A 19709-nucleotide genomic window follows, 5' to 3' on the forward strand; every position below is an offset into this window, starting at 1 on the left:
GTGCTATTGACGTGAGATTCTCTCCAGATGTTCGTAACAACCCAACTAATCCATACACACAAAGAAAACAAAACAAAAACATTCAGACATTATGTGGGAAGGAGGTAATGAGACACGGTTTATAGGCCATCAGTCAGGGCTGAAGCAGCTGATATTAATTTGCACTAACGAGGGGCAGGGTTGCTCTCTAATTACTGATAGACTTCAGCTGGTGTCTTGGCTCTCCACCCCAATGTGTTTAATACCTCTCACATTATTACACATAATTTAATTTCTGAACTTATTTGTTTTGGTTTCTTTGTGTGTATGGGTTACCTGGGTTGTCAGCAACATCTGGTGACAATTTCATGTCAATAGCAACTTTAGAAAGATATTTACTGAGAGAAATGGTGCCGTTTTAGAAGAACAGTTATTCTTTGTTTGTCTAGGCAAATCAGAATGGATTACAAGTATTCAGGTCAGTCAGATCATCCATAGAGAAGAGAGAGAGAGGAGAGAAGAGAGGGATGTGGAAAGAAAGAAGGAAGGAAGGGATTTTAAATAAAACATGTTGATGTGAAGTCGACTGCAGGAGAAGTGAGTCACCCTGACGCTCACACTCACAGAGTAAATACCTCGGCTTCAGTCTGCGTCTCTGCTGCATCCTGCTCTCCTCTCGCGGCCCTCTTGTTTTGGACATGCAGGTGGGTCAGAGCGGTATTATGGTTGCATTGCATCATGGTCTGTTGCCAGGCCAACAGTGGAGAAGTGGCATGTTGTAGAGGTGGGTGTGATGTGTTTCTTAATGTGTTTCTTTGTTTAGTGAGTTAACCATGAAGGGATTTTGTGTTTCTTTTAATGCTAATGCTACATAGCACAAGCTCGGCCAATCACAGAGCTCCGTGTGACTCCACCAATCAGGCTCTGACTCTCCATTCAGACACATTCCATAGGTGTCAAAGACTAGAATAAGAACACACACTGCACGATTCAAAACAAGCTACTAACACACACACACGCGCCGTTATCATCAAATATGAGTTTATTTTTTTATAAATCATTCTTACAAAATTGGCTTTTATCTATTTCATTTATGACCTCTATAAAAGTCTTCTGTTAATTACAAGGTAGGAGGGAGGAGAAGGCATCAGGACAGATCAACAGATATGCTGCCGATTGGTTATGTGACAAGAGCCAATCACTGATAAATAATCCCCAACAGGAAGTGGTCATGCATCGTCGTCTTAGCAACAAGTGTCCACACGCACACACACACGCGCGCACACACACACACGAAGAGAGAACGATGAAAAGGAGGATGTCGCAACAACACAATTGGAAGCTGTGACTCGTCCAGTGTTTGACGGCCGGGGACAGACGGTGCTTAGCATGTCGACAACTGAAACGTTTAGAAAGAATAAAAACAAAAAGAAAGGCACAAATCAAGAACAGACACATATCCTACACACATACACACACACACACACGCACACACTGCCTGGCACGTTACGGGTAAACCTCCTCTCCATCTGTGTTTGAGCACAAATTGATAACTTGCATAATTATTCCTCTGATCAAACAAACGACGAGAGAGAGAAAGAGAGAGAGAGAACGTGAAGCTTCTCCATCACATCCATCAGACTTAGGCTGACGCCAGACTCCATATCCAACCTCATCTGACCAAACGCATAGCTGGGCGAGAGGCGTGTGTGTCGCACTCTCAGGACGCTTAACTGTACGCATGGAGGAAGACGCTGCAGTCGAGCGGAGGGGAGGAGGGGAGGGGAGAAGTGTTTCCATCTGGTGCAGGCGACCCAGCTGTGTCATATTTTCCACGTTTCACTTGGCGTCGACTTCATTGGGATCTTTGCTATTCGCCTCCCGAGCCAAGAAGCAGAGAAACCGATTCAGGCCCCAGATCTCTGCCGTGTATCGTCTTCTTGTGGCACATAAGAAGCTAAACTCTGAAAATATTATGCTTTTCTTGTATTATAGACGCTTTCATGGAAAACCGATGCGGCGTGGAGCGTAATAGCAGCTGTATACATTGGCATCTGTGTGGATTAATGTGCGCAGCGTGTAGAAAATAAGCTGAATAAATACCATTAACTTCCCCCGGCGATGCAGGATCAGTCCTGTGTTCTCTGCCACATCGTCTCCCGTCACACGCAGTCTGTTTTAAATAAATATATGTATGTGCGGTGCTGAGAGTCGTCGTGGGTTTTTGAAATGTCTGGCGGTCGTGCGGAATAGCGGAGGAAGTGAAAAAGGAGGGGACGCGGTGTTCTAGGAATGATCGACAATCGCAGATATACGACGCTCCGTTTGGAACCGAAACAGTATGCTTCTCCGAACATGAAATGGGGACCAGATGCGGCGAGGAGTAATTGATAAGTGAGTCGTTAAGATGGATGAAGTCTTTTTGTGGAGAGAGAGAGAGAGAGAGAGAGAGAGAGAGAGAGAGAGAGAGAGAGAGAGTTAAATCTCTGGGTGACTCCACATCCAGCACGGCTTTAATCTCTCCTGGCGAGCGAGTCGCACCCCAAACTCCCCAGTCCCACGAGTGCGTTGCCAGAAAGCGAATACTAAAAAAGACATTCAAAACATTAAGCGAATGAAACAAAGCGCAGGCCTGCCAGTTACTGCGCCTGAGAGTCGCCGCGTTGCAGTAAACGTTTGGATATGAAACACTGTGAAGGCCTAAAAACTCCATTTACGCCACGCGACAACATCAACAAAAAGCTCAAAGTGTGAGAGACGGCGGCGGCGGTGACAGCCGCTGATTAACGCGCGGACCAAAGAGCTTTGGATGAGACATTTACGCTCATCATCCCTCCGTGAGGAAGGCCGCTAAAAGCTGGCGGCTTTCACTCGGGCGTCAGCGGCTAAACGGTCTGAGTGGGCCGCGGGTGCTGCTGCTCGCCGACCTAATGACGCCGCGTTACAGCCATTTGCTCTGACAGCCAATCTCGTTCAAATGGATCAATTGAAGGTCGGGATGCCGAGTTATTTTTATATGTTTTGCTAACGCCGCCGCCGAGGTAATTTAAGGTGCAGAATGTCAGCCTCGTTCCTGGATGCGGATACATCGCTTTCCTTTACGAGCGAGACGCGGCCGGCCGTAAGTAACCGGACAAAAACCCTGCCGCCGCCAGAGCACGGCCGCGTGTGTGTGTGTGTGATGTCCTCCCAAGGCTAGCATTAGCTGCGGAGGTCGCAACCGTGGGTCAGTGCTTTCAGAACACAATGGCCCATATGATGTTAGAGTGTCTCATCAACAGTTCGTCTCCCGGGAATAAAGCAGCGCTCCAGATGAAATAGCTTTATCTAATCGAAGAGCATACTTATCTGTGCCAGACAAATGGAGGAGAGAAGCTTTTGTCATTTTAATGGCTCCCAGGTCCTGGGATCTGTCGGGAAAACATAAACATCGTAATGGCGGGGACGACGGGAGGGCCCAGGTCGGAGCGGTGTTCTGGAATATTTCAGCCCCGGCGTTCCCTGGAGCGATCCCACACCGACGCAGGCCACTGAATGTGCAATACGCTGAGTTAAAGGCAAGAGGCTGTGTGTCCATGGCACCCAAGTGTTTGGCGTTTAGACGTCTCCCGTGAAATGGAGCTGCTAAAAAGAAGTCCTGCGACGGTGCTAACTTTTTATTCCTGCATGTAAAGTGCTGGGGAAGGCCATGCAGGGCGGAGAAACAGGAGGAACGGGAGAAACGGAGGTTAAGTTTCACCCAGAAATGTTCGTTTTGCTCGTTCCCGATGGAGAAACGCATCGGAAGAGCCAAGTGTTCAGAAAGGCCCTGCACACACACACACACACACACACACACACACACACACACATACACACAGGCGGAACAGTGAAAGAACAATTTGAACAATGATGAGCGGTGAGAGAACAACAGCAGTGACTATGAGAGGAAGATGGGGTTTGAAATGCTGTTTCTCTAACTTATCTGAGTGAAAACAGAGAAAGATCAGATGAGCTGCTGGGGTCATAACGACTGAATGTCTGGACGCTCTTTACCTTTTTGTTTTCATCATGCTGTGTTAACACGGAATGGAAAAAAAAACAATATTAAAAACTGATTCCAGACAGCTGGTTGGACATTAATACCAGAGAGCTGATTTGTACAGAAATCAAACCAACTGAACAACGGGGTCTCTCAGGGAGGAAAGCAGGGGCCGGGAGTGAGTCCAGTACTTTGTCCTGATGCACTCTGGGGAGGCAGGCCGGGTTTTCGGTTGCACGATTTTCCGGGAAGGGGAGGTGTGTGTGGGTTTGGGGGGTGGGGGTTGCCGGTTACCTTCCCTCTTCTACCGTCCTGCTCCCACGTGTGCCGGGCGAGCAGGAACTTTTGACGCCGTCCCGCTTCCTGTTGTGTTCATACAAAAAAATATTCTATCCAAGAGTTCGTGTCAGTAGTGTGCACTGTGTGTTTGCACTTTGCGAACACACAGTTCTGTTTGGCATTTGGCATGTCCGTCAGTTTGTTGTGTACTTCTCTTTATCGCTCTGTTTGTATTTTTCACATCCAAACGCCATCTGCTTGTTTCCTATTCGTCCCCACATCAAGTCCTGGCAGCGGCGGCGCTGTGGTCATTGGCAATGTGCTGAGCAGAAGACAGAGCGGCGACGCCCCCCGCCCACCCTGCTGTAGTCCTACTGCTCCTACTCTCCAGCGAGTCTCTCTCTCTGGCGTCCCCCTGCGTGGGGTCTCCCCCCAGGGGGCGCCGGTCCTGTCAGAGCCTCTCGATGTCCCTGTACTTCTTGCGGAGGATGGAGACCTGGTCTTTGAACAGGACGGGGTCCAGACGCATCTGGGAGTGGACCAGCGGCATGGCGCCAAACCAGCTGGCGAACTTGTTCATGCAGGTCTGCCGCTGGGCGAAGTGGTCCGGGTCGGCCCAGCGGGACGCCCTCGACGACTGATGGGAGAGACGATGAAGAGGAGGAGGAGGAGGAAGAGGAGGAACAGGAAGGACAAGTTAAGAAAAGCTGGAGTGGCGTTATTGCATAGAGATCGTCAACATCACAGCGGCACGACGGCCATTACAGAATGAAGAGTGACATTAATAACAATGCTGTCATGTCTCCTTAGCAATCACCGCCTCACTCACTCACTCTCTCACTCTCTCTCTCTACTCGACCTGCGTCACGCTCACACTCACGTCTACGAGGACTAAACAGCGCCGTGTCTGAAATTTGATCAATCAGATTTAGAGTTCCCTGTCTCCTACCTGTCCCATCATGGTCTCCTTGTACTGCTTCTTCTGCGTGACCTTGATTGGCGGCAGCTTGGAGACGGCGGAGACCAGGAAGTTCATCAGGATGTCCTCGCAGTTGGCCAGCTGGTCCACCATGCTCTTCAGACTGCTGGGCAAGTAGTTGGTGTACAGGTAGTGGTAATACCTGGAGGGAGGGGGGGAGGGAGGGAGAGAGAGAGAGAGAGAGAGAAGAGAGAGAGAGAGAGAGAGAGAGAGAGAGAGAGAGAGAGAGAGAGAGAGAGAGAGAGAGAGAGGACGATTGTTATCAGTGGCTTTCCAGATTTAAAGGGCCGGTAACAAGCCTGAGATCCCTTTTCCAGAAGACCCGCGGGTTCCTGGGCCCAGCTGACTGACGGCTCAAGCCCCTGGCGTGATTGAACGACCAATGTATGGAAAGTGATTAAGCGTCTAGCGGGAATAATCGGCTCCGACTTAACACTGCGCTCTCATCCCGACTGACGGCCCCATATTGGAGCAGACAGGATCTCGGTAGAACTAAACAGGAACTACGAAACGCGGCGTGAAAGGCATCAACCAGGCCTACAAGAAAAAAAAAAAACGTTTTCCCGAGGCTGTTACGGCGAACATCACACTTGCTTTCATGATTTACAGATCAGAGAATCAAAGACAACTGAACACTGGAGAGCAGACTGCAGCAAAGCTCTGATCCGTGTAACATTAGGGGAAGAGAACAGGAATAACGAGCGTGGAACAAAACAGCGGAGCAGAACGGAGACGTCTGGAGGTAAACAGATCTAACCACGCCTCGGAGAGCAGAGGGAGAAGATGAAGAAGGAGACTGGGTTCTTTACCTGTGGTAGATGGCGGCGCCGGTCAGGACCATGGAATAGTCGTTGGTCCACTTGGAGGTGTAGCCCCAGCGCTCCTTGTTGCTGTCCCAGAAGTGGCTGCGGGCGGGATAGCCGACGAGCCGCTCGGGGAAACTCTGCCACACGGTGAAGGCGAAGTCGACCTGGACAAAGACACACACAATCCATTGGTTCTCAAACTGTGGTGCGTGTTCCGGCAGTGGTACCATCATTTGAAATCTGGAGAATTTGGCTCTGCTCCTTTTCCAAACCCGAAATTCCAACGTCTGTATTTGTTTACTGTGTCAAGGAAGGACAGCGTGAGAGAGACGGAGGCCAGGGGGAGGAACAAGACAGGAAGTTCACCATCATCAACATTCAGTAAATAAACAACGGCGCAAACCTCATCAAGAGAACCCGATCAAAGCGTTCAATCAAAGAACTCATCAAACAGAACCCCGGCAGCGCCACAAATAACATAAAACAGAATACGCATCGTTTTCTTTTAATCTCAGAGTGTATCGCCAGAATCCTCCGTCCCAGAGGAGAAGAAGAAGAAGAAGAAGAAGAAGAAGAAGCAGCTCAGACTCTTATTTATGTCTCATTTCTTTATTTGTGTGTCTGTGTGTTGTGGCTGCACTGCGATGCCTTGTTGTGGGGTCTCGTCTCGTCTGAGGTTTCTCCCGCTGTTTGCTCGCGACCCGCAGTGAGAGTTCCAGCTGAACGATGATAAAGTCACACACGCCGTCTCGCTGGTGTGTGTGTGTGTGTCTGTGTGTGTGTCGCTTCTGCAATTCCGCATTTTATTTCTGTGATTTCTCCCCACGAGTTTAACAGGATGTCAGTGCGAGAACAATCAAAGGGACACACACACACACACACACACACACGCGCGCCGAAATCATGCAAGCAGACGTCATTGGCTGATATTTGCACGATGAATCACCGCGTTTCAGTCAATCTGAATGCAATTATCCAACACACACACACACACACACACACACACACACACACACACAGATTTTCAGTCTAAAGTGGCGTAGCTGGGGCCATAATGTACTTTGAAAGTGTTATTGTGAAGGACGACTCGTCCCCCATCACCTGCAGCAGCAGCGGTGGACAGAACCACTGAAGTGAAAGACAGGGGGGGAGGACAGGAGGGACGTGGACACTGAAAGGACAATTTTGTTCTTGGTAAGCAGCCAAGAAAGGAATTCACATGGTCACCACATCAGCTCTGGAGTCCAGCCGCTGGACGTTTTGACATCTGAAGGGGACGGAGTGAGGACAGGCCGATCCTGATTCTGTCTCTTCACCGTTGATACTTGACTACATACATGACTGCGATTACACCGAGTATTAACACTCGTCGGACCCTTTTTAAATCAGCAATTATTTATTCATCCCAGTGCGTTTGCTTCATCCGGGCGCCTGAAAACATGAAGGGAGCCGGCGAAGACGAGAGGAGGGGAAAGTGAGGCGCTGGGAGTGAAAGTTTAGAGGAGTTTAAGCGATTAAAGAGAAGCTGCAGAGAGATAAGTCTGGAGAAAAAAAACATGAAAACACGAGGGAGGGACGAGAGAGATAAAGAAAATAAATGGAAGAGACTGACGGAGAGTTTGTAACTTTGTTTAGTCTCCAGAGAGAGAGAGGGACGGAGGAATAAAGAGAGGGGGCAGAGCACAGGGGGGTACAGAGACAGACACACACTCTGTCCTCATACCTCTGTGGTGGACAGCACAGTGTCCTCATCCAGGCTGAGGACGGCGTCGGTCACGATGGTCTCGTACGGCAAGAAGCGGCTGCTCATCACCTGCAGGGGGAGACAGAGAGGACAGAGGGGTCACACACACACATTCAAGTCTCCACCACCTTTTGTCAACCTGAGTGAGAAATCCAATAATAAACACACAAACACACACACACACGCACATATTCTTTAGGATTTCAGAGTTATAAAGAATCGAGCGTGTGGGCGTTAAATTCACACCTATGACGCTTTCAATAAACTCCTGATGCTGCCGTCTCCATGGAAACAGTAACATCTACAGGTGCGTGCCGGTCGGAATCCGCGCAGGCACACGACACACAGTTTGGATCACATCTCAAACATTTCATAGGGTTTAGATGAGCAAGAGACAAAAAGACGTCAAGTTAGAGAAGAACTCCAATCAATCAATCAATCGATCAATCCCGTGTCCTACATTTCTCTGTGGTAATGATGTCTATTTAACGGTGGAGGAAACCAAGCCGTATAAAGTGCGACAGCCGCTGAGTGTGTACCGGAGGCTGCGGGAGAGCGGCGGTGACAGCGGCTCGGTGGGCGGATGGATGGAAGAGATCAACATCTTGAGGATATTTAGACGGAGAGTCTCTCGTCTGTTCGGCTGATGAGAGGCAGCCGGAGGAGAGAAACAGCAGCCTCTCTCGTTCAGGAAGTGTGTGTTTTCTGTGTGTGTACTGTAAATGTACTCCAACTCGAACGACCTCCCACACACACACACACACACACACATAGAAGCAGCTCTCAAAATGTAGCTTTAATCAAGTTCAGATTCCCTGGCGGACACAGACACTTTTAGATATTCAAGATCTGTTCGTAAGTCACTCCAACAAACGACCTTTGCTCTCCTTAAACACGCACACAGGCGTCACTTAGAATCTAAAACCATTTATAGACATTTGAATACTCTTTGAGAGGCTTTAGATGAGGTGAGCTACGTTTATCTTCAGATCTGATCCAAACAACAAAGTCTCTCTCTTTCCCTCTCTCGCCCTGACAGCGGAGCGTCGGCCGGTCGAGTGCAATCAGCCGACGTTCCCTCTGTGAAAACACTCCAAAGGCAACGAGAGCGGACAGAGGTTTTGACTGCCGGTCGTATTTTTTGACAGCGTGGAAGTGAGGGAGAGTGACAGGTGTGTTTGTAGAGGAGAGGAGGGACGAGGCTCTCATTCTCAGTGAGGCCTCCCTGCGTCATGATGACATGGTGAGGGGGAGGGAGGGAGAGAGAGAGAGACAGAGAGAGAGAGAGTGACGACATAACAATGCAGGTAGGGAGGGAGGGAGGGAGAGAGCGAGAGTGAGTGACAACATAACAAAGGAGGGAGGGAGGGGGAGAGAGAGAGAGAGAGAGAGAGAGAGAGAGAGAGAGAGAGAAAGAGAGAGAGTAGTGACTGAAAAATATTTGTCGATATTTTCGACATAAACGCCGATTTTCCCCAAAGAAAAAACACCCGAGTTTTAAATGAAGCATTGATTTTTGCCCAAAAGTTCCATTTCCTGCTGAAAGTAGAGCAGCAGTATTTTCAGGGAAGTTTACAGCGGCCAAGGTCATCAAGCAGTGAACACAACTCATTATGTGCTTCCATTAATAGAGAGTAAACAGAAAAGCTCCTCATTATGTGTTAGACTTCCTCAAAGAGAGTTAAAAAAAAACAATGTGATTCACTTCTTTACCTTCTGTTTCCTAGAATTAATGAAGAGTATATAAGAATATATGTTTACATTATATATACATATATATAATAAAGAGAGAGAGAGAGAGAAAGAGGAGAGAGAGGAGAGAGAGAGAGAGAGAGAGAGAGAGAGAGAGAGAGAGAGAGAGAGAGAGGCAGAGAGAGAGAGAGGCAGGCTGGTGTTTCCACCCTCAGATGGTTTGTAATGTTAGAAGAGTGACATATCTGCCCAAGGCTTCCTGCTGCTCACCAGGAATGTGAGTTCTTATAGCAGGAATCTGCCTCCAGCACTTCACCTCCTCTCTAAAGGACAGGAGAGGAGACGGAGGAAGAGGAGGAGGAGGAAGAGGAGACAGGAGGAGGAGGAGACAGAGGAGGACCACCGCTGTGTGTAAACCAGATTAAGCAACAGAGACAGAGGGAAGGAGAGAGAAACCCAGAGAAAGAGTGAGGAAGAGGAGGAACGAGATGCTGGGAAGGAAAGAAATGGAATAGAGAGAGAGGAAGAGGATGAGGGACAAAGAGATAAGCTCTCTCTCTCTCTCTCTTGGTGGGGTGGAGGAACACAGCTTGGCTCACCACAGTAAACACAGAGACCACCGCAAGCACAACAAACCACAGGCCACTTGGCACAAACGCACACACACACACACACACACACACACACACACAAAGCCAATCCTGCTCACTTTCACGGACACACACACGGCCCTCATGCTGTGATTGACAGCTTGGGAGGATTCACTCAAACAGGGGGAGAGGGAGAGTGAGAGAGAGAGAGAGAGAGAGAGAGAGAGAGAGAGAGAGAGTGAGAGAGAGAGAGACCACAAGCCACGCCCACTGCTGGGTGACTGACACTGATGTGAAAAACCCTTTGTCTGATTGACAGGAGACCTTAAGTGGTCCTGAGAGGACAGGATGTCAGACCACACACACACGATATGGACGAGCGTCCACACACACACGTCCTCAGTGGAGACAGAGCTGGACTGAATCAGGGATCAGGAAACTGGAATCCGGGAAAATAAATCTGATCTCAGCATTTCTTAAGCTTCTTTGTGTAAACTGCTATAAAGACATGTCCACTCAGTGTGAACAGTAGTGCTGCAGCAAAGACATATTAGTCCTTTCATCACGCAATGTCTTTATTTTCCATATTAAAGCATTTTGTAGGTTTTGAAATCAAAGACTGAACGAAAATAAGAAAAGATGCGATCACATTCCTGCGTGTGTGTGTTTGACCTTTGAGAGGGGGCGGGGCTGTGGAGGTCAAGATCAACATGACAGCCCCTTAAAAGGCCTAATAAGACTGTCACAATAAACCCCTCTGCGGTGCGTTCAGGGCCCCGGGCTGCGTAACGCCTGACTGGAGGCTTCACGTACAGAAACACACCCCGGATGAAAACAAAAACTTGAACACTTTCTTTCTGAGCCGCCTGCGAGGAGTCAGGACTCAACCACCGACCGAGCACATGAAGCATCCACGCTGACGTGCAAACAAATCAACCGAAGCAGTAATTACACAACACACTCGCAGGGGTTTCACACAGCAGGAAGTGAGGGGCGACAGGATCCACCTGTTGGAAGTCAGGAGGGAAATTACATCGCACACTGTCCAGATGGCTGTTGTCACTATTCCAGTGTGTATCCACGGTAACTTAGAGAGTACAACTCAACCTGAAGGTAATTTAATGGAGATGAATAACTAAATCATGTCGGTTTCTCATCTTTCCTGATAATATGCATTTATCCGCAATCATTTATTTCCAGCTTATACTACTTCCATTATTGAGCTTTAATTAAAAACACACACAAAGTGTCCTTTAATGGAATCTGTGCCGGGGCAAATCGAAACTCATTAACACGCAACGAGTCTCAGAATGAATGAAAGAATGAAACTCGGTCTTGAGGTACGGAAAAAAAGACGTGGGTCCTCGTGGTAACTGAGACGAGAGAAGAGGTGCAGATGCTGTGTGTGTGTGTGCAGAGAGAGTGTGTGGGAGTGTGTGTGTGTGTGTGTTGAGACTCACCTTGTTCTCTCCCTCGATGACGATGACGGGCACGGTGGTGGCGGGCCAGCGGTGCTTGGCGGGCAGAGGCTTGTCGCAGTTCCACAGGACGATGATCTGAGGGACGGAGAGGAGAAGCATGACTGACCGGGATTCCATACCTCCGTCTGGTTCCTGACCTCCGTCTGATTCCATCCACGTCTAAACAAAACGTCTCCCGGGCGCCCGCCGCCGCTAAATCAATCCGCCGAGCGCGTGACATTTACGTGCCCCGTGGCCGGCCAACGCCACCTTATTAAAGCCTGATTGAATGTAAAAGAGCCAGGAGGCCGATTGAAACGATAAAACTGTTCCAATTAGGGCAGCAGAGCGCTTTGCAGGATCCAGAGGCGGAACGTTAAACAGGCCTCAGGATCCATGTTTAATTGCAACATGACGCCAAACATATTTTCCAGGCCCCCTTATGGAATGTGTGTGTGTGTGTGAGTGTGTGAGTGTGTGAGTGTGTGAGTGTGTGGGGGCGATCAGTTGATGTTTTACATAACGGGCTGTTGTTTATCAGCCAGTCAAATAAAACACACACACACACACACACACACACACACACACACACACACACTTTTTCTGTGTCCTCATACGTTCCTCTTCAAATGTATTTTCAAGGCTTTATGTGTTAATTGCGTTAATATGCGTTGTTTTCTTAGCTCCTCTCCTGCTGGTTGAACACTTTCTGCTCCTCTGAAGTCTGCGTCAATTAACACTTTTGATCATTTATTAACACTTCAGTTTTTTAATGATTGATAAGACAAAAACTACTGCAAATGAGCAAATCTACAAATAACCGTTCGCTCCATGCAAATGCATCGGTGTGTATCTGGTTTGGTGTTTTGCTGCGTGTTGTTGGTTCAAACCTTTCTGACGAGAGCAAAACCAGGGAAAAAAAGAATCCCCCTGCAGGGATCAATAAAGTTTCCCATTATCCTGACATTAATTACATCATAAGTTTCCCACGAGAGCTGCCCAACCCGCGACTCGACGTGCCAAACTGCAGGCTGGAGGCCATTTGGATGTGTGTGTGTGTACGTGTGCGTGTGAGAAGATGTTCCCATGCGACTGACGCAGCTCTGCTCCTGTGTGACCGACTGCACGGAGTCGTTTAGGAATACGGGCTCGGGAAAAAAAGAGTGAGTAACAGTTCCATTTCTAGCCGCTTCAACCAGAACAGAACAAGTACAAACAAAAGCTGGAGGTGCACAAGTATGACATCACCGCATCCAAACAGGTCAACTATCTTCCTCACACACACACACGTGCACACACACAACGTTAATCCGCTCTTACGGCGTTCTATTCCTGTTTGATTAGACAGACAGATGGCGTCTCTGTCAGCCAACCGGCCTCGTAGGGCGGCGATGATGGCAGTGTGTGTGTGTGTGTGTGTGTGACTGGAGGGAAGGAAGCTGTCGGTGTCTTATACGAGAGCGGGGAAGAGGTTCCTCTCACGATGGAAAGCACGGGAGGCTCAGCGGGGGGTCGACCGTGTCACAATGTACCCAAGCTTCTCAAAAGCGTTCCTCATATCCAATTCTGTCTCCTCCGCCCTCTCCCTCTTCTTTCCCTCTCTCCCTCCACCATTCATTTATTTATATCCCCTTTTTTTTCTCCACGCACTCATAGCCCGGCAGCGTAGCTCCCCTGCCCCCCTCTCTTTTCTTTTTGCATGCTGAGAGTGGAAATTGGAATAAAAAGACGGTGGCGGATCGTTCACTCCTCCTACTGTTGCTGTTGCTCGGGAACATTTACGGGGGGGGAAATGCGCTCGGGATGAAAGTCTGCCAATAACGCCGCCGCTCCGAATCGATACGTGTGTGTGGAAACTCACCGGAATGTAAACCACACACACACACACCTACCCAACCACACATATTCCCACCAACACACAAACACACACACACACACACAGGCGGAAATGCATCCCTCCTACACAGGAAGGAACACAAACCGGCTTACTCATACACTGCTGGCCAAACAAACAAAGACACACACCCACACACACACACACACGCACGGAAAAAACCAACCGTTGGGGCGTAAATTCCATTTCATTTCCCGTGCCGGTGAGAAAGCGAGCAGGGGAATCAATACATGCCGACTCCAGCTGTGCTGAAGGGGGGGATCGGCTGCCATGGAGACAGATGTAGGCAAGCGCCGCAAACCTGCCGCTTTGACTCAAAAGTGTTGTTGTTTGTGCGGTCGGGGAGGAGGGGGAAACGCCATGGCAATGTAGCCGTGTAATCCATGTAACGCTGCGGAGGATTCTGGGACACACACACACACATACAGTACACACACACACGCCTTACCTGTGCGCAGTACTGGGACTTGGCCACCGCCACCAGGAGCTTGAGTATGGGCTGAGACTGGGACACCAGAGGGGAGACGGCGTGGATGACGGCGGTGAATTTGGGGTATGGCTTGATACCTGAAACACACACACGCAGACACACACACACACACACAAGCTCATTAATACAATTTAAGGACGGCGGGCAGGAATGCTGGAGCCGACTGTCATTCGTCAGCGAGGCCGGCGGCGCTTTGAAGTGGATGACGGCGGATCAGAACTCAAAGGGGCCCCGGTCGCTCATGCGTCACGTCTAGTTTTAGTCACATGAAATAAATCCATCGGCGGCTCAAAGTATAGATTCTGTTAATATAAGAAATGTAAGTTGTCAAGCACTTCTCATTTTTTTTTAAACGATCCCAAGCTTTCATGTTTTTTGAAAACGTCAAATCTCCTCATCGTTACAGATTTCATTTTTGGAAACTTGTCATCTTTGTCTGGACTCGGCTGATGAGACTTTAAATCCCTCTGACGTGACGCAGGAGCTGAGGAAGGAGCAGGAAGGAGTAGGAAGGAGCAGGAAGGAGCAGGACGCTTCACTTTCCCTCATTCAGAATCTAATCGAACCCGAACCGACAAAGCGTGACGCAGAGATGAGTCCTTCCAACTCTCAACGACTCCTCGAGGTGCTCATTTCCTGCGTCGATGCGCTAACACTCTCGCCCCCTAATGACCCTCCATTTAAACGTTTATGGCGAACGCAGCGACACATTTGAGGATTGATCCTGCTGTTCCAGGGCCAATTAATACCCACAACAACACCGCCAATCAAACATCCACTTCACCGAGGGATAAAAAACAAACGGTGCTCCCGCTGCGTTCATTTGTTTGTCACATCTCTCCGTGTGTGTGAGTGTGTGTGTTGGTCGTATTGGCTCTCAAACTCTCTGACTTGACTCATTTACCCATCAGCCGCGAGCCGCCCCGTCTCCTGAAAACACATCCGCGTTTAATTGCTGCCTCTTTGCCAAACAAATGAACTCGCCCGGCGCGTTAATCTCTGCCTGTCACCCTGGCAGACCGTTTTAATATCACCCCTCTACCACGGGTGCTCCATCAACTCCCCGCCTATGTGTGTGTGTGTTTGGGTGAAGGTGTTTTGTGTTTACGAGGCAGCTCTGGATGGTGATAGAGTGGAGAACCGAGGGACAGACAGGAAGGACGAGCTCCCCGGGTCACAGATATGTGGCCGGGGCGAACTCGCCGCCGCTGAACCGTAGCGGGAGGGATTGGCCTCGTCGCCGTAGCAATGCTGACTCAAAAGGCATTGATGAACGGGCTGGTGTGTCAGCAGGGCTAATACACACATCTGTCAAAGGCTCATTCCTCGGCTCGATGCCGCCGTTTCCGAAAGGGGCGGTAGATCAGGGGTGAAGGCCGGGGGGACCAGGGATCAGGACACGACCCAAATCTACCGCTGCAACCAGACGGAACGCCGCAGAGAAGCCTTTTCTTACTGGACAATAGCTGAGCAGTGTGTGTGTGTGTGTGTGTGTGTGTGTGTGTGTGTCTGTGTGTTCCTGTGTGTGTGACTGACCCAGCGTGGCGTAGTAGAAGGGGAAGTCTCCCAGGTATCCGGAGTACTGCGGCAGGGCGAAGAGTCCCCCGGGGTGACTGTTCCACATCAGGCTGCTGCGGGAGCCGTGCTCCAACACACGGTCCTGGATGATCTGCACACAAACACACACACACACACAACACGGATCAAACCAAACTGATCACACATTACATGATTGTGAAAGTGTTCTGACCCGGATTGTTCACTGCGGATGAAAGTCTGATGATGAGGATTTGATGATTTCTGGGCCAAACACAGGATTTACAACAACCAACAACAACAGAATGAATGCTGATAGTAATTTGAATATTTCACTCAATATTTATGACACACACTCCTTAAGATGTAGATGTAAACTCCTTAAATTAGACTGAAATCAGTGCCAAGCCACTTCCCCATTCATCTATCTGATTACGCAACATGTCATGTACAGTCCAGCATGGTGTCTCTGAGCTGGGTGTGTGTGTGTGTGTGTGTGTGTGTGTGTGTGTGTGTGTGTCATTTCTAACCCACAATAAGATCCCACAGGTTTTCCCTTCAAACAAACATTGTACTTTATTGACCGTTTCTGGAGAGAAAACGCCGCTCTGATGCTTAAAGGAGCATAAAGACCCAAACCAACCCAAAGCTTATTTAAATGGGATTCGGCTCTGAGAGGAATCATCCAGCTCAGACGCGTTCTGTGTGTCGATGGAGGCAGAAACGCTGCAGATAACTGTGGATGAAATGTCAAGGATTTGCTCAATGAGCCTTATAATCACACCTACAAAACATTTCAAACTGTGAAATGAGTTTTCACACAAAGAACAACACAGCGGAGAGAATGTGGACGAATGCAACGCAGCTGAGGTTAGAACTTTAAATAACCCCGGAGAAACCTCATCCAGCCCCGAGTCGCTCAATTAGAGGGAAAGTAGGAGACGGAGGAGAGGGAGGTTTAAGTTAAGAGGCCGTCCACGGGTCCAATTGTTTGCTTTGTATCCCTTCTATAGCACTTATTGATCGTGTCAGGAGGTGATCGCCACTGCTGCAGAAAAATAAATCTATATTATTGTGTGATATGTCCTTCGCAGACAGAACCCCGAAATGCAGCTCTTTCTTTCCAAAGACCATCAACAGGAAGTCTAAAGCGTCCGCTCGCTGGCCAGATGGTTCCCCCTGCGGATGGCGCCGTCAGCTGTATCTAAGCAGCGGTCACTCAGGCCTGCCACCATCCTTCCTGCGCCCCAAATAGAGCAGTCAGTCAGAGGCCAGAGAGGAGGGTGTTTACCCCCCCCGCCGCGGCGCCGTGAGCCTCGCCGGGGCTGAGAGGAGCAGGTGGAAGTGCAGAGGACAGGCAGAGAAGGAGAGAGAGATATTGCTGCCCTCGCCCTTGAGCCATGCTAAATTGCTTCAGTAAAACAGACACAGGTTTGTGGCCGTGCTTTATGGCTGCTATTGAGGCGGGGAGGTGACTCGGCCCGTTGGCTTGGTAACGCAAAAGACGGATGGAGGGGGAGAGAGAGAGAGAGAGAGAGAGAGAGAGAGAGAGAGAGAGAGAGAGAGAGAGATGGGGTGATTTGCAGCTGCTTGCATTGTGAAAAGTTAATAATACAGCTGGAGGGGCTTTACTGTAATAATATTGACAACATAAAATTCATCATCAGGAGGAGGAGGAGGCGGCGATGTGGGAAAAGGGAGGAAAACTCCGGCTTCGTCCCCGAGGGCAGTCGATAACCATTTGCCTGAGCCGAACAGATTAACTCGGAATCCTTTGGCTTCTCTATAAAAACACCGACTGCCACCTTAAAAACTCCGAGGCCTCTCGCACCTTACGAGGAGGCGACACACACACTCACACACACACACACACACGTACGCGCGCACACACACAGCCGGGACAAGATGGACGACTCAATCTCACCTCGGAACGGCCACAATCAACCAATTAGAGCCTGATAGATAAATCTTGCTCCTGTGGAAAACACACTTAATAGGTGCAGCAGCACTGCAGAGGGGGGGACGTACTAACCCTGTGATTGGTCGAGAGGAGCCTGGGTCCTGACAGGAAACACTGCATGATAGGTCGAAACTCGTGTTTAGCTCTCTTCAGCCACCGCAACCCGTACACACACACGCTGTTACGGTGAGCTGTGGGAAGTCAATAAAGCTCGGTGTAGGTGTGTGTGTGTGTGTGTGTGTGAATATATGTGAGGAGATTCAATCTGTCAAGATATGGGAGTACGTGTGTGTGTACTTGTGTATATCCTCCCAGATCTGTAGTGAGGTGAGTTCAGGCTCGACGGGATGAATAAACCATGTTCCTCGTTATCTCGGGGGCTGCCACGGCAACACCATTTACATATGTCACCCCTTCTCTTCTTCACCCTTCCTCCCTCCATGCTCCTCTCTTCCTCCCCCTTCCTTCCCTCCCTCCCTCTCTCTCACTCTCTCTCTGCAGGACAGTCAATCAGGATTAAACATGTATCCCTGGCTGTATCCGGTCTGTACAAACACACACATACACACACAGACGTGCACATTGACAAATTGCATACACACACACACACACACACATCGAGTCGCACGCTTTTGCAGTGTCACCTTGCTCTTTAGTGCAGAGTGACAACGTGTCAGCAAGGTTATGCATGGGTGGTGCCGTGCGGATCTGGGCTGATACACCTCGACATATGGCCATGTCAGCGTGTGTGTGTGTGTGTATGTGTGTGTGTTTGTGTGAGAGAGAGAGAGAGAGAGACCGATCGTGGGGAGACAGTCAAGATAACAGCACATGGGGCAAAGATGTAGAGGTAGAAGGAATCAGACACTCTAGATAGCGTGTTTGTGAGAGCATGCTGTGCGCCGGTATGTGTGTGTGTGTGTGTGTGTGTGTGTGTGTGTGTGTGTGTGAGGAAAATGTCAGATTTGGAAGGTTAGAAATGCAAAAGTGCAACAGCGAATGTGAATCTTCCACTGAGAGAGAGGAGCTGCGTCATGATGGGACACTACAATGAGAGCGGAGACATTTGTAACCGTGGCGACGTGCCGACTGGGAGTCCAGGTGTTCCGCCTTGCATCTGCAAACAACTTGTTAAAAATGAATAACGAGGGGACGGCCATCACAAATCCTCAAAAGCCTTATTGTGACGTTATTGTTAGACAAACTAGACGAGTAATCACAACATGAGGTCGGACTGAGACAGAGCTAAACTGTCAAACGGCCCCAGAGCGCTAAGACGCGGACAATCAAGAGGAAGGGGAGCCGGGGAAACAGTTAAAATACACTTAAAGAAGCTGAGAAGTTTGTGTTAAAGAGCGGAATGAAGTCAGCGGAGGCCAAAACCAACAGGAGCTGATTATAGTGATCTGACTGAACAGAGTATAAAGAGTATCATAACATGTCGGCGACCCAGTTTGGACCTATTTTCCCCAAAAATCATGATATTTTGTGTAACTGTAATAAGCTGAGGAGCAAATGTTTACCTACAACCACCGCTAATACTAGTATTACCTCCATTACTGTGTTATTAGTACTGGAATCCCTCAAATGACAGTAAGCAGTGTTACAGTAGAAACATGAGTGCAGCCCTGGACTCGGCCCGTCCAAACCAAACATTATTTATTGCGGTGAAGGGGGGATTAGAGTGTCACAGGGGAAGAGCAGCCTGTGAGAAGTCCTACGGCTAAAATCCTATTTTCGCCCCCAATAAACGACGCCGACGTGACTTCTACTTGACTTTTAGCCTTGCACCAGAGACGGAGAGAGAGAGAGAGAGAGAGAGAGAGAGAGAGAGAGGGGGCGTGCGAATAAACCTAGATTGCTGAGAGGCTGGCGTGACATTGCAGCCTTCTGAAAGAAAGATTGATGATCCGGCGTGGAGGGGAGAGGGAGGCAAAAAGGCCAAAGGGGAGGGTGTGTGTGTGTGTGTGTGTGTGTGTGTGCGTCGTAATTCCTCACCTCCAGAGTGGTCAGCACTATCTTCTCCACAGAGGAGAAGTAGGCCTCCCAGAGGAACTGCGTCTGCTGCCTGAGGGACAGGATCTTATCCTGGTGGATGGAGCGCACAGTGGTCGGGATCTGAGAAGGAACACACAGAGTTAAGTTAAGATTCGACCCGGTACTAAAGTTAGGGCTGAGGAGAGGAGGAGGAGGAGGAGGGATCTTTGTGTCCCCCCGGGGCCGTATGACGGATGGGATCTGATCCGATGATTCACCGTTTAACCATTTCAGCGGTGTGC

The 19709-nt window shown here is 49.3% G+C and overlaps 1 protein-coding gene across 1 annotated transcript in view; it reads right to left on the reverse strand.

Annotated features, from left to right (window-relative positions):
* Positions 1-1003: 1003 nt before the first annotated feature.
* The window catches only part of ext1b (exostosin glycosyltransferase 1b), a 79401-nt gene continuing 60695 nt past the window's right edge, over positions 1004-19709 (reverse strand). The window contains exons 4-11 of the mRNA XM_076139545.1: positions 19429-19548; positions 15471-15603; positions 13893-14011; positions 11551-11646; positions 7788-7877; positions 6068-6228; positions 5229-5400; positions 1004-4916 (exon numbers count right to left, since the gene is read on the reverse strand). Coding sequence (XP_075995660.1) covers positions 4731-4916; positions 5229-5400; positions 6068-6228; positions 7788-7877; positions 11551-11646; positions 13893-14011; positions 15471-15603; positions 19429-19548 — 1077 coding nt within the window. The 3' untranslated portion in view covers positions 1004-4730. The remainder of the gene's footprint in view (positions 4917-5228; positions 5401-6067; positions 6229-7787; positions 7878-11550; positions 11647-13892; positions 14012-15470; positions 15604-19428; positions 19549-19709) is intronic.

The sequence above is a fragment of the Genypterus blacodes genome, unplaced genomic scaffold (assembly GCF_046128005.1).
Source record: "Genypterus blacodes isolate CSIRO-AG114 ecotype Tasmania unplaced genomic scaffold, CSIRO-AGI_Gbla_v1 ptg000438l_1, whole genome shotgun sequence".
In the NCBI taxonomy this organism is placed as follows: Eukaryota; Metazoa; Chordata; class Actinopteri; order Ophidiiformes; family Ophidiidae; genus Genypterus; species Genypterus blacodes.